General features: G+C 38.5%; 3 protein-coding genes and 1 pseudogene across 3 annotated transcripts; 2 read left to right on the top strand and 2 right to left on the bottom strand.

The window, feature by feature from the left end:
• The first annotated feature begins 784 nt into the window (after positions 1–784).
• On the top strand, positions 785–3,525 carry LOC126605062 (thiamine phosphate phosphatase-like protein). The gene is made up of 4 exons (XM_050272411.1): positions 785–1,149; positions 1,683–1,804; positions 1,909–2,110; positions 2,977–3,525. The coding sequence occupies exons 1-4, from the start codon at positions 1,012–1,014 to the stop codon at positions 3,256–3,258; spliced, it is 744 nt and encodes a 247-aa protein (XP_050128368.1). The 5' UTR covers positions 785–1,011; the 3' UTR covers positions 3,259–3,525.
• A 4,217-nt stretch (positions 3,526–7,742) lies between these two features.
• LOC126605064 (mitochondrial carrier protein CoAc2) lies at positions 7,743–10,405 on the top strand. Its single transcript, XM_050272413.1, has 7 exons — positions 7,743–8,106; positions 8,755–8,840; positions 8,917–9,124; positions 9,233–9,359; positions 9,469–9,653; positions 9,737–9,859; positions 9,940–10,405. Exons 1-7 carry the CDS (start codon positions 7,948–7,950, stop codon positions 10,081–10,083), a joined length of 1,032 nt encoding a protein of 343 aa, XP_050128370.1. The 5' UTR covers positions 7,743–7,947; the 3' UTR covers positions 10,084–10,405.
• A 225-nt stretch (positions 10,406–10,630) lies between these two features.
• Positions 10,631–12,453, bottom strand: LOC126605063 (pentatricopeptide repeat-containing protein At2g15690, mitochondrial-like). Its single transcript, XM_050272412.1, has one exon. The coding sequence runs from the start codon at positions 12,382–12,384 to the stop codon at positions 10,876–10,878; it is 1,509 nt and encodes a 502-aa protein (XP_050128369.1). The 5' UTR covers positions 12,385–12,453; the 3' UTR covers positions 10,631–10,875.
• A 6,458-nt stretch (positions 12,454–18,911) lies between these two features.
• Positions 18,912–20,285, bottom strand: LOC126605065 (serine acetyltransferase 5-like; annotated as a pseudogene).
• Positions 20,286–25,208: the final 4,923 nt, after the last annotated feature.

Raw genomic sequence — 25,208 nt, forward strand, 5'->3', positions numbered from 1 at the left:
TTAAAAAAAAAGGGGTACATTTTAAATATAACAAATTGATATATTTGAGAATGGGTACATTTAAGATTAAAAGAATTGAAAAATTTATATGAATGGGTACATTTAAGATTAAAAAATTGAGAATCTTTTTATATATATAAAAAAAAACTAATAGGTACAAACTTAATTTAATTTAATTTAGTATTATTTTGGAAATGTTTGAATTGAAAATTAATTAGAAGTTTAATAGAGGTGTGAGTATTAAACCCTAAATTAATTACTAATTTTTATATTAAAAAATTATATAATAAACATGTAAATTCATTATCACATTAATGCTAGGGACTTGAATCAAAATTTGAGAACTAATAAGGTCTTAGTCAATGAACAGTAAGAATTAGGGACCGGATACTAATTTTTCCATTTATAAACCCACTTCAATGGAAAATTACAAAATGATTACTATTTAGCTTGTGAGTTTATACTATACACATATGGGCAAACATATCCACTATTTACAACATTAACCATAGACTATGATCATGGCCATAAATTTAAACTTAATAAACATCACGGTGTGGCTTAGTAGTTCATGATGAATTTTTCGGCTCGTATTCCACACAACACGATATGAATTCGATTCCTAATGTTGGTGAATGAAATAATGATGGTAAGATTGGTGAAAAAAAAAAATAATGATGGTAAGGGAATAGTGAAATATATCTGTAAATCTTCCCGTCTTCGAAAGGAAGAATTGCCATGATAAAACCACCCATTAATCTCTTTTGAAAGAAGAAAAAGAAAAATTGAACTTAACAATCCTAGTTTACAAATTAAGAGGAAAATCGTGTGTGAGGATGAATAGTTTTGTATAACGAGAAAAAAAAACACACGCAACAAAGTATCAAGACTCCCGACAACAATAAAGCAGAAGCCGTCGCCGCTTAACTCTTGACTGACGGTCGGCGCGTTCAGCTGTTAACCGTGAAACCGCTTTTCTGGGTCGCCGGGAAACTACCTCCGCCGAGCATAATGGCGGGAATAGTGGTGGTTTTTGACTTTGACCGGACCCTAATCGACGGTGACAGCGATAGGTGGGTGGTGACGGAGATGGGTCTCACTCAGCTCTTCAATGAGCTTCGCTCTACTCTTCCATGGAACTCACTCATGGTCTGTACTCTCTCTCTCTCTCTCTCTCTCTAGATTTACATAAAAATGGTGTTTTTAGTGATATTTTATCCTCTGATTGGTTGCTAAGAATTGGGGAAATAAAAGAAAGGAAAGATTATATTTTGAACATTTAGCCTGATAAGAACATGAAAAAAGATTGAGAATTTATATGCAAATCACTGAGTGTGGCTATTTTGGATTGAATTACTATTTGGGTTTGCATTATTGCTGAGAGATCCTTGCATTTGTGGGATTTAACATTGATCATGGACGCAAGGTGCTTGTAGCTCAGTTTGCAACATTCACTTCTGCACCCGAAGTCCCGAGTTTGATCCCCCTTCAACAATATTGCTTGTACAAAAGAAAATGCATTGATCATGGACTTATTGGGTTTTTTTTTTATGTTCAATTTTCCCACCCTCTTTTGGCAAATTGGGAATATTCACAACTTAAAAGTTTACAACTATGATCGAAAACATGTTACGATGCCGAAAGACTCTAGGCTTGTTAATGTTTATTGTTAAACCTAGTAGGATAGAATGACGAAGGAGCTGCATTTACAAGGAAAAACTTCTGAAGATATTAAGGAGTGTCTTAAAAGAATTCCAATGCATCCGGGGGTAACTGCAGCTATTAAGTCAGCTCACGCCTCGGGGTAAGTATTTCATCCAAATCTTTATGCTCGATTGTAAGTTAGTTATGTTTTTCTTATGGATTGGTGGTGACTGAATGTTGTGGTGTTCAATGTCATTGTTTCAGATGTGATTTGAGGATAGTTAGTGATGCGAATCAGTTCTTTATTGAGGCTATCTTGGAATGTCATGGTCTGTTAGGATGCTTCTCACAGATCGTCACAAACCCAACCTCTGTAGAACAAGATGGAAGACTCAGAATATTCCCACACTGTGACTTAGGTTCATCGTCTCATGGCTGCAATCTATGCCCTCCAAATTTGTGCAAGGTAAATTTTCTTTACATACCAATATGCATTTGTGTCCTGTTTGATGCTTGTGTATTCAGAGTCTGAGTATCATCCATTTTTCTGTTATATATTACTTGCATGTCTCTGGTGTCATACTGCTTCACGAGTACTGGTTGGTTCGGATGATTCAAGCTTCTCTTTCGATTCAAATTACGCACTATCATTGAGGTACTGATATACATAGGGTTATCGAGGAATATGGTTTTAATGGCTTTCCGAGGACTCTATTTTTGCCATCATATGCTTTGGACCAGAAACAAATAACAACAAAACGGAGACAGACTCAGTTTGTAATTTCTTTTTCTTTTGTGAAGAATTGTTTCAAGAACAACAGATGGACACTTCTATTGTATTATTGTCTGGTTTCTAGAAAAGATCATATTTCATCTAGGAGCCACATTGTAGTGTGGTACACATTTCTTTCCAAACTGTTTCCACTGGCATTTAGAAAACACACAACTTGGATGCCGTTTTGGCTGCGTGATAGGTTTGTGATAGAGGTATCAATATCATACCCCCAGTCCTTCCATGCTAGCCCTTAAGGTAAGTGTGTTGTTTCTGTAGAATATGCAGGACAAAATGATTTGATTTCTTTTCTATCACTCACCATCCTAACTATTTCACACTAAACATAAAACTAAAAACTTATACCGATTCTGGTATGGGGGTGAACGGATGGTTTTTTGAGGACAAAAGTTTTGGAGCGGGTCTAATTGAAGTTTTGCTTCAATTCTATTGAGGCTTATTTCCCTTTCAATATGTTTTACTGCATAACTTTTCTCCTCCTCGTTATAGTAGCTTTCTTCGATATAAAACTGAGGTTCTGATTATGATTTCCTTCTTAGGGTGTGGTGATTGACCAAATCCGAGCTTCTGTTTCTGCCAATGGGAGGAAAAGGTTTGTCTACTTAGGAGATGGTAGAAATGATTATTGCCCGAGTTTGAGGCTTGTAGAAGGAGACCATGTAATGCCGAGGAGGGACTACGCTCTATGGAAGCGCATTTGCAGCAACCCGGTGCTTATCAAGGCTGACATCCATGAATGGAGTGATGGAGAGGAGCTCGGGAAGACATTACTTCACCTCATCCACAGAATTTCTTCTGAAGAAAATCAAAATCAAATGTAGTGACCCCATATGCCTGATGAAGCCTTCAAACTCGTAATAGAACTTCCTACAACGGGTATGCCATTGTGTCAGCGTCCCAAGCCATTCATACACTATCATATATGCAAGCTATAAATTAAAAATTGGCACTGCATGATTAGTTTGAGATATCGCCAAATTTAAACCAAAACTATTGTATCACCAGCTGTAGAAGGCACAAAATCCCCTCTGATAGAATGTTTCCTTTTAGATTTTCTTTTTAATAAACTATGAAAAAATGATTCCTTAGATTGTTTTTTATTTTCTAGACAAGTAGATATGAAATTCCTTTATTTTCTTTAATATTCTCATCGGCTGCCACGTGTTACACGCATCATTGTTGCAACTTGGTAGTAGAATAATTAGAATAAATCATGTTGTTTTGTACTGAAAAGAGAACCATATAATATCCGTTGTTCATTTAGCATATACCATAAAACAACAGAACATGTGTGATTAGAAGGCCCAATCGACTGATGACACTGAGACAATAAGAACTCAAGTCAAAATTGACCGAAGATGTAGTCTTTGATTTGTAGCTGAGAAAGTAGATGCACTTGTTTTCAATTTTGATACACAGATATATTTATATTAAAGGTGAGATGAAGGTGTAAATGGTTTCAAACCGTGGTTCATGAGATTGAAATATAAGACTTCATACTAATAAGTGAGGAGGAATACAGTTAAAACATAGTAATAAGTGACAACTTGTTTTCTATTTTGTGTGTAAATTTTTGGGTAAATGGTTATTGAAGACAAAATAGGGGTCATTTAGAGTGGAGAAAATAAAAATAAAAATGCAAAAATTTGACAAGAAACTACAAAAGAAATAAGTATGTTGTCACGAACTGTATCGTTAAAATTTTCGAGTTGCTTGAGCTGCTTTGAAGAAGGATAATATGTACACTTTATTTTTTTATCTTCATGTTGAACTTTTAAGATGGGGTTACTTAGATTAGGGGTGGGCAAACGGGTCCTGGACCTGCGGGTAGGGATGGGTCCTATACATTTTATACATAAAACGGGACTGGGCGGAGACAAGGGCCCTCGACCCAAACCTATCCACCGTCCAATATTGAGATTTAGACCTCTCAACTCTTGACTCTCTTAGTCTCTTGACTTCGTCCATTCGTTGTCGATTGGTCCATTTGTCATCAGTCTGTTCGTCGTTTCTCCATTCCGTATATGTTTGTATTTATCCGTTATTTGTCGATCGAGTTCCTTCCCCATCTCTGTCGATCAAGGTCGCCGTCGACCCTCGTTTGCTATTTTGTAGTTTGAGATTCTTCAAGAAAGTCTCTAAGGAAATCCGTCGAGTTTTACTTGATTTGGTTCTGATTTGGGCTTTTTTTTGTTGTTCTTTCTCTAATTTGGGTTTTTCTGCATTTGGTTCTAGTTAGGAACTTAGTTGGATACGAATTCTAGATTTGGGAGTTTGCATTTTGGTTCTAGTTAGGAATTTGTATAGTGAGGAAATAGAACATAAACATAAGCATTATTGACACGCTACCTTCATAAAATTTGCATAAGGTTTTTCACGTTAGATTAGGAAATAGATCATTGGACCTCTTGGAATTGGCATGTATCAAACGGGCCGGGTTAGGTCCAATTTTATTTTTGAAAATATGACGACCCGCCCGCCACATTTCATTTCCAAACAGGTCCGTTCTGGTTCCACTAAATTTGAACCCGGTTCGGCCCGTGCCCGCCCCTAACGTAGATATCCTAGTCAATTGTGTTTTAGGTACTCTTAATATTTAATAATCTTGTCATTATTTAAAATAAAAAATCGAATTCGATTCCTTATTTTTTTTATAAATAAAATATATTGATGAGAAAAAGAGAACACAAGCAGCATAAAGTGGCTAAAAATACAAACACGCAACAAAGAGTTGCAGCTAAAAGAAAAATAGACAGCAAAGCTAACAACGTTGCATCAAAGTAGCAAAAATAAACACTAACTATTCATAGTTATATTCATTTCCCATAAAGTATAGTCATTAGCAGCGGAATGAGCGATTTTCAAAGAACTCAATCAAAGTCTAATGATGGACTTAATTGAGTTGAGAACTACCGCAGCAGGTTGACATGAGTTCTTAAATCTACAGTTGTTCCGCTCCCTCCAAACATAATACATATTAGCATGACTTAACTTCAAAACTATCGATGATAGAGATTTTCCCTTGCAACAACTAGTAGCTCACATGACAAAAAGAGGCCAAGGGAGCCTTAGCCAAGGGACACCAAACTTGAATAGCATCGAAGACCAAATACCATCGGTAAAAAGACACTCAAAGAAGAGGTGTCAATAGGACTCCGTAGCAATAGAGCAGAGTACGCAAATGACAAGAATCGACGGAGCGAAGGTCAAAATTCTATCCATAGTAAAAAGTTTTCATTTAATAGCCAACCAAAGAATGAAGCTCATCTTGAGAATATTTGGATTATACCAAACAAGCTTAGACCAACCTATCGTAGGCTTGGATTGCCGAAACTTATCCCAAGCAGAAGCAGCATAGTAGATGCCAGACAATGAAGGAGTCCATCGAATCATATCACCCAAGCTAGGATTTGGCACAATATTAGACATAGAAATTTGAATTTCCAACAACTCATGAGAAGAATTATTAGACCAGTACCAATTAGAACCATGCAAAATATTGCAAACCAAAGCAGTTTTTGGAAGCCTGGAATTAGCAATGATATGGCAACCCTAATTGACAACATGAGAACCTAAAGGATGCCAAGTATCATACCAAAGAGATGTTCCCCTACCATCTCCAATTTTGTGGAAAAAAGAAAAGCCGAACATAATCTCTCAATCGGAGAAGCTTGCTCCAATTCCACAAGCAATTTTGAAGGGTCTTAATCTGCCAAAAGTTCATATTTCTCAAAACATAGATTCTAGCCTAGATAGACCAAATATTGTCTTTATCGATGAGCAAGCTCTAGATGTGTTTAATCATAAACGCTTTATTCCAGTCAATCAATTTTTTAATCCCAAGACCTCCTTCATATTTAGGAAGACACACATCATCCCAAGCAACTTTGGCAACTTAATGACTAGAAAGCTTACCATACCATAAGAATTTTTGGACTCTTTGCTCAATATTGCAGAGACTTTCTTAGGGAGCATGAGGTGTGAGGCCCAAAGAACTTGCATACTACAGAGAACAGATTGAACAAGTTGTAAACGATTGGCAAAAGAGAGGACCTTGTTCTCTTGAAGCTCTAATTCTAGCCTCAACGCGCTCGGTAAGAATGGAGCAATCTTGGAAATTAAGCTTTGTTGAAATGAGAGGCACACCAAGGTAGCGAATAGGCAACATTCCTATGGCAAAATTGAAAAGAAGCATAATTCTGGAAGATCATCTCATCCACACCCGCAAGAAAAATTGAGCTTTTTGTTGGGTTGGCATTAAGACCAAACAAAGAATTAAAGCCGCATAAAGAGACCTTCAAGATCTTAGTTGAATGATAATCCCTTCCACGAAACATAAAGAGTTCATCAACAAAACAAATATGAGCAAACTGGACTGCTCACAACGCCAATAGTATTTGAAAGAAAGGCTAACATTTATATTAGAGGTAATTAATAAAAAAAGCTCCTCCATAGCAATAATGAAAAGGTAAGGGGACAAAGGATTCCCTTGTCTCAAACCTCTCTTACTAGCAAAAAATCCGGTCAATTCACCATTCACATAAATGGAGAATTTGAGGGACGAGGTGCAGCAATGGATCCAATTGATCATGACAGGAGGGAAGTTGAACGCCACCACTTAAGTAAATGCTCTTACTCAATTAAATTACAAGTTCTTTACTAATTTAATCATAATTTAATGTTTTATAAAATAGGGTGCATTTTTGCTCACCACCATTTAGAGTGGTGTATGGTCACCACCATATTTATCACCGTTAGATGAGTTTGAATTTTGAGATTTGTGCTTATCCACTACACGAATCTCGAAATTCAAACTCATCTAACGGTAATTAATAAGGTGGTAAGCATACACCACATTAAATGGTGGTGAGCAAAAATGCTCCTTATAAAATAAAAGGAAAACTAATGAAAATGGCTTGAAAACTTTGAGTTTTAATGATAAGGACAAAATAAAGGGTAAAGTGAATAGTACCAGGTTTGACTTTTTAGTGTAAAAATGTGGCTTTTCGTTAAAGTGAACAGTACCGTGGGTTTTTCGTAAAAACTCCCTAAAATAAATGCTTTAACTAGGCTTTACCACTTTTGTTAAATTTGATGTTTGTCAATCCTTCCACTGCATCGAACTCTTTTGAGTGCCCAAGTACTATCGTCAAAGGGCCATAATTCAAAACTAGCCCACTAATTGGACGGTCCTGATCTAAACAAATAAAATAGAACTGAAAGCAGCTGAACAAAAACTCCGCACCCAATAATTCTTCTCTATCTCTCTATCTCTCTCTCTCTTACATTAAAAAAAGGGGAATCTTTAAGTCAATTGTGTACTTCTCTGACTTGAAGAAACGTTTTCTTCTTCACCCGATACATATAAAATCCACAGCACAAAAGGAGACGTTTCGATTCTTCAACCCATTCCTTCCTCTCTGCTCCAACTCTTCCTTCAATCACAAACCCAGAATCTCTCTCTCTTTCTCTCTCTCTCTCTCTCTCTCTCTGTCTTCAAGTTTGCTACAATGTCAGAGAAGAGGGAAGAGAGAGAGATGAACGTGTACCTGGACGGGATGATAGAGTCCATGCCTGTGTTCACCAAGGAGCTGATCGCCGGTGGCGTCGCCGGCGGGGTTGCAAAAACAGTGGTTGCGCCACTCGAGCGCATCAAGATTTTGTTTCAGGTGACAATTGCGTTAAATTCTTCTGGAGATTTGAACATCAATTTGGTTCTTCCCTTCTTTTTGCCGGGGAAGTTACTGAAACTTTTGCTTCTTGATTTTGGGAACTGTAGAGATTAGTAATGCATTTTTAGTTTTAGTCTATTGGGTGTTTAAGTTTCTTGGATTTGTTCATTGGGTAGTTTGAGTTTTGATGAAAGATGATTGCTTTTGAGTGAAGTAGTACAAAATTGAATGGGTTGTGCAAATGGGTTTCTCTTGGCTGTTTGCTTCGATTGAGTAACAATGTGATCAAATAAATTGATTCGAGGGCTTGTTTTACCGATACTTGTTTTTTTTTTCCATGGTCAGTACACACTGTAAGGTTTTCGGATAACTTGTGGGTACATGCATGCCATTCAGTTCTCCTTCCCCTATCCGAAAACGAAGACAAAAGAAGAGAACTTGTATTTAGTACATATGTTAATTTCGATTGCAAGTTTTGTGGTTCGGATTTTTGTGTTCTTCCCTGAGGTGGGAAATTGAAGTTAAGATATTCCCTCTTCTTTCACATGGCAATCAGAAACAAGTTGCAAACTTTAATTGGACTTACCAATAAGTAAGTTGTCGTCGATAAGTACATGTGATAGCTTATTTGTTTATCTTTTGCAGACCAGAAGAGCAGAATACCAGAGCATCGGACTTTTTGGATCCGTTAAGAAAATTGCAAAGACAGAAGGGCCTATGGGTTTCTACAGGTGGATACTCGAGTAATGAGTCATTTATGTGAAGGTTGTTTTCAAGTTTTTGATCAACTAACTAATTTTCGTACAGGGGAAATGGAGCTAGTGTTGCAAGAATTGTTCCATATGCAGCCCTGCATTATATGACCTATGAACAATACCGCAGATGGATTATTCTCACCTTTCCTGACGTTGGGCGGGGACCTGGTCTTGATCTTGTGGCAGGATCTTTTGCTGGAGGAACAGCTGTGCTTTTTACTTATCCCCTTGATTTGGTTCGGACAAAGTTGGCCTATCAGGTAATTAATTGAATCCTGACAAACCTCCCCCAAGTGGAGGAGTTGGTTGTTCTTACACCCCAGAAAACGTTTTTTGAGTCCAGCCACGTCTTTTTTACTTTTCTGCAGGTCGTCGGTTCACAGAAGTTAAATGTTCAAGGGGTACTGAATTCTCAACAAATATATAAAGGAATTCTCGATTGTTTCTCAATGACGTACAGAGAGGCTGGACTTAGAGGCCTCTACCGTGGCGTTGGTAGGAATTTGAAAACTGCTTGTTTCATCCACTGCTGTCCTTGTGTGTTTCTATAGTTTTTGTGATCTTTGTAAGGATTCTGCATTTAATGCGTTAACATTATTATCAGCTCCGTCGCTTTATGGGATCTTCCCATATGCCGGTTTGAAGTTTTACTTCTACGAGGAGATGAAGCGCCATGTCCCTCCGGAGCACAAGAAGAGTATTGTGTTCAAACTCGTATGTGGTTCTGTTGCTGGTGTATTAGGCCAGACTTTTACGTATCCCCTTGATGTGGTGAGGAGGCAGATGCAGGTAATTTGCTTTTCAATGGTCCTCAAAATAATGTTTGAAATAAAAGAATTTGTGACATTAATGGGCGAAAATCCTACAAACAGGTTCAACGAATTATGGTATCAAGCAGTCCAGAGATGAAGGGAACAATCGAAACCCTTGTTATGATCGCTCAAAAGCAAGGATGGAAGCAATTGTTTTCAGGACTTAGCATCAATTACTTGAAGGTGGTAAAGTACCTAGTCATTCTTTTCAAACTTCCCATTGTCTTTCGTGTCTAATCACGTTTTTTATATGTGTAATTCAGGTCGTACCATCTGTGGCGATCGGGTTCACAGTTTACGATATAATGAAGTCCTGCCTTCGAGTTCCATCAAGGGACGAAGCTGAAGCTGTGAGAAAAGTGGTAACCAACAAAAGAAGTACCCATCCATCCTCCCTTGACTCCTAGTTACATTTTCTTTCGGAATTTTAACTTCAAACAGAAGTCCTACACAATGATTCGGAGCTTTTCTTCCCTTCTAAATAGTGAATTAGGTTGACTTCTTGTACCAACCATACCATTTTCAGCTGTACATTTCATTCTTTGAAGCTGAATAATAGTCCATCTGTAGGTTAAACCCTTCCCTTAGACATTGTAGAAGCTCTAGTTCCACCGATTTAAGGTAGGAGAAATCGTCGATTAGACTACTTTGTACAAGAGGTATCCAAACAGGGCAATGTATACTTATGACCTTACTTTTGTGATTCATCTTACTATATTTTCGCTTGAAGATACTGGTTCTAGAAACTCGAATTGCACCGAATCAATGTTTCACAATTATTCACCACTGCCATAGAACCAGATTCCATTTTTTCCCATTTTTCGGCGAAAAAGGAATTCATTCTATACATGATTCTTCACTATTTGCAGTCCCCATTAGCAGTTGCCACTTTTTCTTTCTTCTTTTCCAGGATAAAACAAAGGAAAGGAATCATACACGGCACCAGACACATGCTTTCAGAAATAAAACATAGAATTAATCGAGCAAACAAAACATCTTGTTTATTTGTTTTCTATTAAGTGTGAATGAATTTAAGTACTAGAATAATCTACAACGAACGACACTCATAAATTTTGACAAAGTTAATTTCCAGCCAAAAAACTTACTCTGAATTTTCGTGCTGCAGAGCATTCAACATTACTTAACTTTGCACCACAGCCTTGTCTCTTGAAAGCTTTATCAACTAACTGCGGATAAGTTTACCAGTAATCCCCACAGGTGCACTTCCCATCCCTGAAATGATGGAACCGCTTGTTATCCCTAACGATCAGCTCCCTCCCAACAATCTTCGACATGATTTTTATCGCATTATGGCAGTCGCCACAGATTCGAAGATTCTTAATTATCCTCAGAGTTTGCCTGGCTGGAGTACTAATCAGACCGTAAGCAATTGCCAAACGCTCACTATGATACTGCAAGGCTTGCTCTTTTGCCTCCTGATCAATGTCATGAAGCACGTATCTTGTATCGGGCACATAGCCTGCTTCCCTCATCTGTCCCTTCAAACCTTTCAATTTCTCATACGCCTCGTTTGTACTCCGATACTCACTCACCTTATTCTTATCCTCTAGCATGTTAAGCTCCGAGTGCTTCTTCCGCAGAGGCAATGGGATTTTGTCAGCATTGGCCTTAGAAGGATCAATATTAACCAACAATTCCTCCGCACGATCTTCAAGTTCAATATCTCCATGAATTCGCGCAGAGTTCCTAAGAGCCTCCCAAACTTCAACTGTAGGCTCAAATGGCATTTTGTCAATGAACTCCTTGACTTCATTCAAATGACCAGACTTCCCAAGAACATCAATAAGTCCTAAATAATGCTCAATCTCCGGTACAATCTCATACTCATTCTTCATTGATTCGAAGAGGGCGAACCCTTCTTCTACAGCTTCCGCACTAGCACACGCTGCCAACGCCACTAAAAAAGTCTCCTTATCGGGCTCCAACCCCGAATTCCTCATTTGTTCAAACAACAGCATCCCCTCGTCACCCTGCCGATTCACTGCATACCCAGTGATCATCGAATGCCACAAACCAATGCTCCGCTCGCGCATTCTATCAAACACCTTGCGCGCATCTCTCGTACTCCCACACCTCCCATACATTTGAACCAATTTAGTGTTCAACTCAATATCCCCGCGAAACGGCGACTGTCTCATGAACTCGTGGACCTTCCTCCCAATCTCAAGCGACTTCGATCCATCACACGATTCCAACAACGCACAGAAAACTCCGTAATCGGCGGAAACACCTCGACCCATAAACTCCAACGCTTCTCCGACCTTACCCTCCTCGCACAAACGCATCAAATCCACATCTTTTGAGTTCATACGAAGTGGGGCGCTCACATTTTGGGTATTCGATTCATTTCTGTCAACTTTTGGTTCATTTGGTTGCTGGGTCCTGTTGTACTTGCGTAAAGGTTGGGTCTTGTACTGGGAATTGGCGCCAGATGTTGTGGGTGGGGACGGAGAAGAGCCGTTGTTGCGGCGGCGGACTCTGGGATTGTTGGCGCTGTGGACGGCGGAGGTGCAGAGCCGGTTGAATGGGGTGGGGTTGAAGGAGGAAGAAGAAGGTTGGATTTTTAGGACGGAAGAAAGAGTGGGATTGAGAAAGAGCTGGTCGTGCGGATTCGGCTTGACCCGGGATTTGAAACGGGTATAGACGATATAGTTTCCGGTTGGGGGAAGAGAAGTTAGAGAAGCCATGGTTGTGGTAAAACTGCTACGACCAGTGAGAAGCGAAGAGAAGGAAGATGTGGAACTGATGGGGAAAATTGGGTCATTTTGTCGTTGTGTGCTTTGCACGTGGGCTTGGTCATCAAATATTCAACTATTGTCAAAAGTCCATGTGGGAGGATAAAATCCGGGTTTCGACTCCTGGGCCAATCCAAGTTATCTAAGGATGGTGTTATGCAAGGTAAACCGTAAGGAAAGCCCACGAGGAACAAGCAGGCGCACGTGTCCAGGTAACCGCCTCCATTACGGAGGATCACCGAGGAAGTGGGAAAGGAAAGTATGACGTTTACGGGTAAACTTACCTTCAATGAGTTTACCAAAGTCATTGTTTCGTGTGCTTGACTCTTGAAAGCCAGACAGGCTGCTTCGCTTACTTTACGAAAGTCACCTCACACCTTCACATAAAATATGGGCTGACTCCATCCACGAAAGCAGACTGATATTTACAAACGAGGATTTACGAGGACATTACGAAGGTGGACTGAGGACTGACATTACGAAAGACTGACATTAGGAAAGTGGAATGACACAACGGAAAAGACTGACATTACGAAAGTGGACTGACATTACGAAAGTGGACTGACGTTACGAAAGTGAATGACGAAAGATGACTGATATTACGAACTTGGACTAACATTACGGAAGAGGACTGACATTATGGAAGAGGACTGACATTACGAAAGTGGACTGACGTTACGAAAGTGGATGACGAAAGATGACTGACATTACGAACTTGGACTAACATTACGGAAGAGGACTGACATTACGAAAGTGGACTGACATGGCGAAAGTGGATGACGAAAGATGACTGACATTACACTAACATTACGGAAGAGGACCGACATGACGAAATAGGACTGATGAAATTTAACTGTGCAGTCTGACATGTCACACTTATGCGTACTATCTATAACTCATTGTCCTGTCCCGTCTTACCTTTATACATACATACATATATATATATATGCATACTTTTGAGGACCTCACGTTCTTGCCAGACTTTTGCACGTTTCCCTATATTTACTTTTGTGGACATCATGTCCCGGCCAAATTTTTGCATGCTTTTGCATGCCTTTCTATATGTATATTCGCCTATATATATTTATATATATATATATACCTATGTGGACATCAAATCCTGTTTAGATTCTTGCATGCTTTTCTATATATATATGTATATGCACTCTTGTGGACATCACGTCCTGTCCAGATTTTTTTTTTTTTTTTGCATGCTTTTCTATATATATATATATATATATATATATATGTATGTATGTATGTATATATATATGTATGTATGTATGTATGTATGTATATATATATGTATGTATGTATGTATATATATATGTATGTATATGTACTTTATGTGTGTATACATATATATGTTTGGATTCGTAGGCATATATAGGCAGACCTACGAGCAACTTATGTGTGCATATCTCTGCATACTGACATGCGGATCTCTGCACGTACTGTTCATATATTTGTGTACATCTTATGCACGTACTGTTCATATATATATATATATATATATATGTATATGTGCGTGTGCGTATCATTACCTTGTGTCTCTCCACCTTTGCTTGTCTTCACTTCTTCTGCTTAGTTTCTTCTCCAAGCCTGTGATTTCTTGCTCCAGAAACCTCTTAGTTTACAGGTAATTTTCATTTCAAACTCCTCTTGCGAGAATATTTCAAACATTACGAGCACAAACTCCCCTTCTGTCTTATCTAACCAAATTTTGGCCGGTAAGTCTCCCACCCGTTTATCATGTTGAGACGTACACCCTGGTCTAAATATGGTGGTACTCCACCACCCTTCGAAATTGTCAAGGCTTGTGACCTAGGTCATGTTCCAGATGACATACACCTTAGCCCATTTCCTGTCGGAGCCGACATGTATTCGGGCCTCGGTATCCCAGCTGGGTCTACCGTTTTGTCTCCGGACCATTTAGAGGTCATTAGTTTCCCGCTCCACCCTATGATTCATCTCATCTTATTCTTCACTAATACTCACCCTATGCAGCTGAACCCAAATTCTTACTTGATTATGTCGACCTTTCTGGCGTTGGGTTTGAAGCTAGGTGTATCCTTAGGTTTTAGGGATTTTCTCTATCTCTTTGACTTGACGGTTATTAAGGGCGAAACTAGCTTCTTTAATTTTAAACCTAGATATCGTAAGAAATTCTTGTCATTGGGCCCTTCGAGAGCCAGAGATTGGAAGCACCGTCATCTTCTAATTTGGGGGAACAAGAAGGCTCCTGAGCTGTCACAACTATCTATTCCTTCTGCTTTCGGTCCTAAACCTGGTATATATAAATTTACCTTTATTATTTTTTTATAAATATGCGGACTTTACTTACCGTGAATTTCTTTTGTAGCTTTATCAGATGGTCCCGAATAGATCATTTTTAAAGACTAAAAATGCTGGCTAAAGAAGTTTGTGACGAGGAAGATATGGAGCTCTAGAGAAGTTGCCGACACCCTCACTCAAATCACCTCTCTCCGCAACTCCATCATTTACTTCCCGTACTGTTTGGTCGACCGGTCGTTGCCCCCAGACAAGGATTTAAATATCGATAATATCGGCGAAATATCGCCGATATTATCATTTTTTTGAATATTCAAAATTTTTTAAACTATCCAAATGATTTTCGTCAAAATATCGCGATATTATCGATAATATCGCGATATTATCGATAATATCGCAATATTTTCGATATTTTCGCGATATTACGATAATATCGCGATATTTTCGATATTTTCGATAAATATCGATAATATCGCAACATAATACTAAAAAATACTTAAATATGTTAAGAAAACTCAACATATACTTCACTTGATCATAGCCCAAAGGCCAATCAAGTTAGGATTATCTCAGCTGGGGGAATGTGGATTTTATAGGAAAAATTGCTTGCTCACTGCCCTTACATGGGCGACGTGGGACTCCCCCAATGGGAGAGAAAATCAGAATTTTGGCCGAAATTTTACACCCACTTTAAACGGCCATAACTTTGTCAAAACTCAACTAAATCAAGCAAGACAAAAACGCAAGTTGTAGCCCTCGAAGAGACGAAGAGAATGGTACCTCACACGACGTCTAAATCGTCGTGGTTTTGCCGGAAAATGCCTCGAAAGTCACTGAGATCGGCGGAAACTGGGTAAGATTCAAATGAGTATAACTTTTTTAATACTTAACGAAATTGAGTGAAACAAAAAGGAAAGTTGTACTACTCGACGAGACGAAGAGATTGATACCTTGCACGCCGGCCAAATCGCCGTGGTTTGGCCGGAAATTGCCTCGAAAGCCACTGAGGTCGCCGGAAATTGGGTAAGATTCAAATGAGTATAACTTTTTCAATACGCAACGACATTGAGTGAAACAAAAAGGAAAGTTGTAGCACTCGAAGAGACGAAGAGAATGGTACCTTACACAACGTCTGACTCGTTGTGGTTTGGCCGGAAATTACCTCGAAAGCCACTGAGGTCGCCGGAATCTGGGTAAGATTCAAATGAGTATAACTTTTTCAATACTCAACGAAATTGAGTGAAATAAAAAGGAAAGTTGTACTACTCGACGAGACGAAGAGATTGATACCTTGCACGCCGGCCAAAATTCAATTGACACACTCCTGGCTTCCAAAATTCAATTCTTTTACTTTATATAAACTTGAAAAAACATAATCGGCATCCAAATTAAAGTTTAGTCTTATTCTTATGTGTAAGAAATTTAAAGTATCAAATTCGGCACATTATTCTTCATCATTTTATTCACTTCCCTTTTTTTTTTAATATCCTAAATAAAACCTCCAAATATTGTACTAATTAATTATATATAAATGATTATGGTGTGTTTAAACTTCTTTCATTAATTACTACATATTTTCTATACTCACAATGTTTGCCAGCTCGCTATATAATCAACTTAAATCAGTTAAATCCATCATGTAATGCATTTCCTTCCAATTTTTTGTGATAAACTAATAGATAATTGACTAAATAAACATCCTACAAAGTTTCATTAAAAATTTCCAAGTTTTTCTTACAATTTCCGTGGTTTCCATGTAATTTTTATCGATATCGATATTTTACCGATATTTCCATCGATATTTCCGTGTTTTCGGACTACCGATATTTCCGATATTACCGATATTTTCTTCCTTGCCCCCAGACCCCCTACTCAAATCTATCTTCGCTCTCGATCTTGACCTTCAGTTCAGCGCAAAGTCTTCCTTACTTGTGGCCGACTCTCGAACGGAGGGCTCAGAAGAAGAAGACGAAGGAGGAAAAGACGAAGAGTCAGGGCAATCGGACACAAATTCTGACTCAAATTATTCTCCTGCGATGGCTTCACCACCCTCTGACATTCCACCGTCTCGCTGCGTTACGTCGCCTCCACGTGATCTTCCTGTACCCAGAATTGCAGGCAGGTCGGATAAGCGTCCTCTGGCAGATAGGCCCAAAAAGTCTAGGCGTGGTTCGCCGACTATCTTCGGCACAGCCCCAAGATCCATGCTATGGCAATCGGCTCCTCCCACATTCGGCTCGGCTAGTGGTGATGGTTCCAGCAATTCATCTCAAGCTTGGAGGCCTGAGTCAAGACGTGATGTCGACATGGGTATATATATATATATATAGGCGAATATACATATAGAAAGGCATGCAAAAGCATGCAAAAATTTGGCCGGGACATGATGTCCACAAAAGTAAATATAGGGAAACGTGCAAAAGTCTGGCAAGAACGTGAGGTCCTCAAAAGTATGCATATATATATATATATATGTATGTATGTATAAAGGTAAGACGGGACAGGACAATGAGTTATAGATAGTACGCATAAGTGTGACATGTCAGACTGCACAGTTAAATTTTGTCAGTCCTCTTTCGTCATGTCAGTCCACTTTCGCAATGTCAGTCCTCTTCCGTAATGTTAGTGCAATGTCAGTCATCTTTCGTCATCCACTTTCGCCATGTCAGTCCACTTTCGTAATGTCAGTCCTCTTCCGTAATGTTAGTCCAAGTTCGTAATGTCAGTCATCTTTCGTCATCCACTTTCGTAACGTCAGTCCACTTTCGTAATGTCAGTCCTCTTCCGTAATGTCAGTCCACTTTCGTAATGTCAGTCCTCTTCCGTAATGTTAGTCCAAGTTCGTAATATCAGTCCTCTTTCGTCATCCACTTTCGTAACGTCAGTCCACTTTCGTAATGTCAGTCCTCTTCCGTAATGTCAGTCTTTTACGTTGTGTCATTCCACTTTCCTAATGTCAGTCTTTCGTAATGTCAGTCCTCAGTCCACCTTCGTAATGTCCTCGTAAATCCTCGTTCGTAGATCTTTGTTCGTAAATCCTCGTTTGTAAATATCAGTCTGCTTTCGTGGATGGTGTCAGCCCATATTTTATGTGAAGTTGTGAGGTGACTTTCGTAAAGTAAGAGAAGCAGCCTGTTTGGCTTTCGAGAGTCAAGCACACGAAACAATGACTTTGGTAAACTCACTGAAGGTAAGTTTACCCGTAGAAAAACAACTCCCACAAATGTTGGTCTTAGTAAGAAATGCTAAAAGTTTAGCTAGGTTCAAAAAACATAGTTTCAAGGCCACATGTGATCGAAAAACTTAGTTTTCCCCTATTTTACATACGTAAAAAAGGGAAAAAAGGGGCATTGTGGGAGGATAAAATCCGGGTTTTGACTCATGGGCCAATCCAAGTCACCTAAGGATGGTGTTATGCAAGGTAAACCGTAAGGAAAGCCCACGAGGAACAAGCAGGCGCACGTGTCCAGGTAACCACCTCAATTACGGAGGATCATCGAGGAAGTGGGAAAGGAAAGTATGACGTGGTGCTTGTTCCCGAAGCATGCAGTCATATTACGATGACCACTAAGGAAGTGGGAAGGAGAGAGAGATCGTGGTACTTGCTCTCCAGGCATGCAATCCTATAAAGATGGAGTGGAGCCAAAGAGCAAAGGAGGTGAGGAGAACCCGAGAGAATCCAAAGAGTAGAAATCAATCGACTGACTTGAGCGTCGGAGTATCTTTTGCAGGTACCCGCTCGCCAAACTGCGGAGGAAGATTATTTTGGGACATCTCGAAGAAGGATTCGGCGAACGTGAGGATTGCGGTCAACAAGTCTGTGGAGGTATTTCTTCTTGTAGGAAATCTCACTCCAACAGTCCATTTACTTCACATTAGCATCTTGTTCAACAAGGTTTTCTCCAATTTGGTACAAATCTTGCAGGATGGTTGCGGAATGTGAGTGGTCGGTCGACGAGTTGTTCAAATTTATCATTAAAGTCTATTTACTTCATATTAGCATCTTGTTCGACGAGGTCCTTGATGTAGGACAAATCTTGTTAGATAATTGCAAGATAAGAATAATATCAAATGTTACAAGAAACTGACATTGACGAACTGAACCAATTAATCTAAAATGTTATCATTCTAACTTAATTGAACCAATATCCTTCCACATACAACATCTTTGTAATTAATATTCTCCTTTTTAATTGAAAAAAAAAATTACAAAACAAAGGATTATTGCATTGTTGAAACATTAGAGGCGGGGAAATAACTAACATAACCGTCGAAAAGAAATTAATTTTTAAAATTCTATATAATATAGTCGGACCACTCGGAGATAAAGGAGGTGTGATACATGGACTGCCCAGGCACATCCTCGTGCTTCGATGATCGTTCCTTCCCGCCAACCAACCTTGCCGGATTTCCCACTGCCGTCATCCTCACCGGCACATCAATCAGCACCACCGACCTCGCCCTGATCTTCACGCCCTCCCCAATCTTCACATTTCCCAAATTCGTCGCGCTCGCGCCAATCAAAACTCCATCCCTGATTTTCGGGTGCCTATATCCGCCGGCCTTCCCTGTCCCTCCCAGCGTCACGTGGTGAAGTATCGACACATTGTTTCCGATCACCGCCGTCTCCCCCACCACCACCCATGTCGCGTGGTCGAACAGCACCCCCTTTTCGATTCTCGCCGTCGGGTGAATGTCCACCGCGAACACGTCCACGATCCGCGAGTGCAACACAAGCGCCAACGGCCTGCGGTTTTGGATCCACAGCTTGTGCGCCACTCGGTGCGCCTATAAATCAAATCAATGCGTTACAATTTTTTTTCAATTGAAACAGAAAATGAACTACCTGACTCAATGCGCACCTAGAAATAAAATCAATTCATGCATTTTTTCTTACATTTTCTCGGACGCCAAACAAAAAACTACCTCCTCACTCGATTCACGCCAAAAAAAATTAAATCATTTCTTTCAATTCACTTTCTCGAAATCCAAACAGGAAATTAACTAACCTGACTCGATGCGCCTAAAGATTAAGCCAATTCCTTTATTTTTCCTCATATTTTATCGGCATTCAACAGAAAATTAAATTACCAGCCCTAAATATTAAATCAATTACATGACAGGCCAAGAAGCCTTTGTAATTGAGTAGGCAGTAGGAAAACGAGATGCAGGCGGGGTCGCGTTCGTGGGCGGCGTAGAGATCGGCGACGGCGGCGACGCGTAGGGAGGGGTCTGAGGAGAAGGTGTTGAAGAAGAGATCGTAAAGGAGCGTGGAGAAGGGGTGAGGGAGCAGAGCTTGTTTCCCAGGTGAAACGAAAACGATCTCTCCAGTGACGAGTGCGAGAGTATCGTCGAGTAGAGGTAGCTGGCCAGAGCCAGCTCCAATTCGGCGTCGCGGCGCGCCTCGGCTTTGATCTAGGTCCACACCCAGGCCTCGCCCTCGGCGTCCGAGGACCACTCTGCGCACCTGAGGTCACCGGCGGGCATCGTATCGGAAATGGCTACCGCTTCTGCTGCGCACAATAGTGGAGGGCTAGCAGTGAAATGGGGCGATGTATGTGCGCATGTTAAATGGTTGCTGTATCTTATGTGGTTTAAGAATATTATCTCTTCTTTTTTGTTCAATTATTTATTTTTAAGTGGGATGGATTGTAATATGCCACATCGACCAACGGAGAGAGGATGATGTGCCTTATATGTACATGTTCACCTCTATATAGCACGAGACCTTTTGGGAATTCATGGCTTTGGATTCCATCAGAACTCCGAAGTTAAGCGAATTCGGATGAGAGCAATCCTAGGATGGGTGACCCACTGGAAAATTCTCGTTCCTAGAAACAAAACCGTGAGGGCATGGCCGAAACCCAAAGCTGACAATATATCGTGCTACGGCGGAGTCGAGTCTGTGATGTAACATTTTGACAATTCAATTCTTTTGTCATTTATTCGATATTACATAAATTCTCCCACTCACCATATTTTTTTGACATCTCTCGAAAATAATCGACACTTTAAAACAACAAAAAATATTTATGGTTTTGTTTGGTGTGAGATTTAGAGCGTTTAAGCTTTTATGTGAATCAAACTTTTTATTAAAAGTTTGGAGGAAATTTGAAAAAATTTAATGAATAGTGATTTTTTTTTTTTTGGTCGACATAACCGAATAGTGATTGAAATGGCTCCAAAGATATCAAATTTATCCTCAAATTCAAGATTAAAGTTAATTAACAAAAATTACAATTTCATAAGAAAGGCAGAAAATTTACCTCCCAATTGGATAAGTGAGAGTCGTGTTTGCTCGCGCTTGCAATCTTTCTCTTCAACCTTGACACGGCAACGGTCGATTTGCCGGCTACCATTTGAGATTCCGTGCCTTCTTTTCAGAAAACGACAGTTAATAGCGCCCTTGATCAGCGCTGAGATTATCGCCTCGCAAAAGACCATTTTGCCCATATAAAATGGAATAAAGAAAACCGGCCCGCCTGAACTGGGCTCAACTCAAGGCTTGGCCAATCGCCCATACTCACTATGACTCTTTCTCTTTAACAAAATAAAATTTGAAAAATACCAAAAAACCACCCTTAATTCAAAAATATTTAGAGAGAAAAAAAAAATCTAATATAAGAGCATCTCCAACAATAGTAATTAAATTTTTGCTATTGTAGCTGGTCAAACGACACAAATGTTAATTTTCCTTAAACTCAACAACCCAATCATTTTTCTTCTCTTGGAGCCTATAAGCGGTGCAATTTTATAGTTTTTAATGTTTCACAAAAATTTACCTTTCTCTTCCTAACTAAATCTAGCTAGTTATTGTTCACAAGCTTAAGATGGGTAAATTACTATTCTTTAACTAGCCTGATGGAGATGCTCTAACAGGGCAAATTAGGCAACCTAAACAAAAATCAATCCCTCAGTATCACACTCTATGTCGTATGTCGTAGACTAAAAAGCCAATGAAAGTGTGTGTCAAAAAGTTAACTTTGAATAAGGATAACAATTTTGAAGCTTGCATCTGCATTCTAATTTGAATAATTTATAATTTTGTATGCACTTAAAAGAAAGAGTACAGGAGATTAAAAAACTAATGTGATAATCACAAGGGCAAACACTTCGACTTGATAAAATACCTTGCTTGAAGCCCTAAATTCAACCTACTTTGGTAACGAAAATGAATAATGGTCAGCAAAGAAATAGGAATATGATACTGGTCAATGAGAGCATCTTTATAAATTAATCACCCCTGTTGGAGATAAGATGACAGCAAAAGCTTGTGTATTTTGAAAGTCAGTGCATGCACCGTCTTCGTTCACTAATCATGAAGCTGAAAGCTTTGGGCCTAGGTTGATAACGTTGTCTTGAAAGGTAATTTCATGAGCGGATACAGATTTAATCGAGTTGGTTAGAGCGGTGTGTTTCATTTTTTATATGCAAGTTTGAATTTCTCTTCCTGTATTTAGATAAACAGTGTAATTATTCTACTGTTCTTATTTTAACGTATATTTCTTGACTGATGACATATGTATATATCTCAAGATCAAAGTTGTAATCAAGCATGCATGCATGTTTGTTGCTTCCTCGATATATCTCTCGTCATGGCCAACTTTATCAAGCAAAAGTTAACGCACCAAAGTTTTGCATATTGAAAACTCCTTTGGATAAAGGGAAAAGCAAATCTATCACATCCCGGTCCAGACCCCATCATATTCTGGACTTGATTTCACCGTAGCACGATATTGTCCGTTTTGAGCCCCGACCACGCCCTCACGGTTTTGTTTCTGGGAATTCAGAACCCGAAACTAGTGAGCTCTAAAAAAGCCTCGTGGTAGGTAGAGATGAGAATATACATATAAAGCTTAGATGATCCACTCATCTGAACGATGTGGGATGTTACAAAATCGATTGAGACTTTAATTAAATTTAAGATTCCAGGTCTACAAAGTTCATTACTTGCCAATTGTTTACCTGCCTAGGATACCCAACATTTTACTTTTTTTGGAGAAAGAGAGAATAATTTTATTTTTTTCAGAAAGAAGGAATAATATAAGCCAGATACTTATCGACTGATAAGATAATATTTAATGCGTTTCTTACCGACTGATACAATAATACTTCATTCGTTTCATATCTAGCTTGGTTGAATTTTCATACCCAAAGTTTGGTATAGAATAAGTTGATGTTTATAGTATTATTGGTCAATGTTTTTGACTATGATCAAAAGTAAGAACCTCATGATTTTTAACTTTTTATGAAGAAGGCTACAAAAAAACGTGCCAATGTTTCCCATACATGTACAAATCACTAGCTACTTTAAAGAAAGGCTTAAATGTTAAAATGGTTCATGTGTTTTAGTTATCGTGTCAATTTAGTCCATGTGTTTCCAATTTGATCATTGTATTTATATCTATTAGCCAATTAATGACATTTCAATTTAATTTCTTAAAAAAAAAAAAATTATTATAAACTTATTTATAAAATTATAATTTATTTGATTTAAAATGAAATAAAATTAAAAATTAAAAGAAAAAATTATTCTCCTCCTAACTCTCCGACCTCCTCCCTAACATTACTAGGGATGAGCAAAATACCCAAGGGTTTGGGTAACCGTGGTTACCCATCCATTTAAAGTTCACAGTTACGATTATGGGTAACCGTTTAGATGAACTAACGGTTATGGGTATAACCGTTTATCCGTGAAATTTAAATAGAAGGTTATGGGTATTACCCGCGGTTATAACGGGTATCCATCGGTTATGGGTATTACCCGCGGTTATAACGGGTATCTATTTACCCATTTAATTTAATATATGTAAAATTAAAAAAAAAAAGTTAAACACTCTAAATTTTCAATTTTTATGCCAAACTCAAAGTCTCAACCCGCGGTATTACCAGCATACCTTTTTCTTTAATTTATTTGCTTGCTTGCTGGATGGTGGGGGTTAGGGAGTTGGGGTGTGGTTCAGACAACATAGATTTGCTGCTAAACTTGAAAGTCAGTGCACCATTTTTTGTTTTTTACTTTGGATGTAACAGAAAAATATCGTTCGTAAACTATTATATCAATTATTGGAATTGTATGAGGACTTAAATGATTAAAATAGGGAAATGCATACTAAAATGTACTTATAACGGTGCTGAATTGTCAGAAAACGAAAATTATGACAAATTTTTCTTTTGTAATTTTCAAGTTGTTAAAAAAAAACATCTAGACAAGTGAAAAAGGGGTAAATGGGTAAAAAAATGATAAACGGGTTCAAAAAATGGTAAACGGGTAAACGGTTATGGTTAAATGGGTAAACAGTTATGGTTAAATGGGTACACGGTTATGGGTATGGTTAACCATTTATAAACGGTTATGGGTATGGGTATAACCGTTTATGCAATTACCCAATGGGTAAACGGTTATGCGGATATGAACATAAACGGTTATGGGTAAATAACCGCGGTTACCCGCCCGCCATAACCGTTGCCCATCCCTAAACATTACCCCTCTATTTTCTAATTCACAACCTTAATCATTTTTCACATTGAAATTTTTATTTCTTATATGTGTTATTTCTCATTGATTTGCATTTTTCTATAATGAGAGAGGGTAATTATTTCTCATATGAATTTTCTTATGAATTTTTTAAAAGAGATTGAATGAACTGTTCTGAATTGATTAACATAGACAAACACAAGAACTAAATTAGCCAAATAGAAAACACGGGGACTAAATTGGCCATATAGCTATAACACAAAAACCATTTTGACATTTAAACCTTAAAAGAAAACCAAAAGCAAGTCTTTTATTTCTGACTTGAAGAAAAGGAAGGCACTGGAAACATGTTACCTCTAAGGTCCTAATCCTTGAAGAAACTCTAGGGTAGAGAGGAGACATGATTTAGGATGCCCTTCCAATGTTCAACCCTTTAGGGTTTGAGTGTGGTCCTATTCCTATATAAGCTTAAATGATAGTTGTTTTTTGTTTTTTGTTTCGTTTTTTGTTGATTTTTGAAAATAGAAGGTATATTAAGAAACCTCAAGCGAAAATTATGTTACATTTTGGATGAGGAGATCCAATAATATTAAGTGGGTCATCAAACCAAACTACTTCGTTGCTAATTGAAACAGGCTACCCCAATATAGTTAATTAAAAAGCGTAATGAGGTTTGAATGATTAATATGATCTTCCAACCAAACCTAGAGGGATAACAAAACAGATCAACACGTAATTTCACGATTGCTTTGCGATAAAATATTACACTTGTAAACAAAAATTCACCAATAACTTCTTCCTTCAAATAAAAAAAACAATTAAAAGAGGTGGTGAGAAGACGCAAATATATCATATCCACGAAATTGTCACTCATCAATGTCTATTATCCCTTGTTATTACGGACTCGTTGGAAGTAAGTGCTTTTGTTTTTGTTTTTTGTTTTTTTTTTTCTGTATTCACTTGCATTTTTACTAAAAATTAGTTTTAATTATTTTAAAAGCGCTTC

Source organism: Malus sylvestris, chromosome 15, assembly GCF_916048215.2.
Source record: "Malus sylvestris chromosome 15, drMalSylv7.2, whole genome shotgun sequence".
In the NCBI taxonomy this organism is placed as follows: domain Eukaryota; kingdom Viridiplantae; phylum Streptophyta; class Magnoliopsida; order Rosales; family Rosaceae; genus Malus; species Malus sylvestris.

What these genes read in the sequence shown, in the direction of transcription:
- LOC126605062 (XM_050272411.1), top strand. Translation starts at nt 1,012, where the DNA reads ATGGCGGGAATAGTGGTGGTTTTTGACTTTGACCGGACCCTAATCGAC. An exon ending in TTCCATGGAACTCACTCATG is followed by an intron (nt 1,150 to 1,682) that starts GTCTGTACTCTC and finishes TAAACCTAGTAG; the next exon opens with GATAGAATGACGAAGGAGCT. An exon ending in GCCCTCCAAATTTGTGCAAG is followed by an intron (nt 2,111 to 2,976) that starts GTAAATTTTCTT and finishes TTTCCTTCTTAG; the next exon opens with GGTGTGGTGATTGACCAAAT.
- LOC126605064 (XM_050272413.1), top strand. Translation starts at nt 7,948, where the DNA reads ATGTCAGAGAAGAGGGAAGAGAGAGAGATGAACGTGTACCTGGACGGG. An exon ending in GGACAAAGTTGGCCTATCAG is followed by an intron (nt 9,125 to 9,232) that starts GTAATTAATTGA and finishes ACTTTTCTGCAG; the next exon opens with GTCGTCGGTTCACAGAAGTT. An exon ending in TGGTGAGGAGGCAGATGCAG is followed by an intron (nt 9,654 to 9,736) that starts GTAATTTGCTTT and finishes TCCTACAAACAG; the next exon opens with GTTCAACGAATTATGGTATC.
- LOC126605063 (XM_050272412.1), bottom strand. Translation starts at nt 12,384, where the DNA reads ATGGCTTCTCTAACTTCTCTTCCCCCAACCGGAAACTATATCGTCTAT.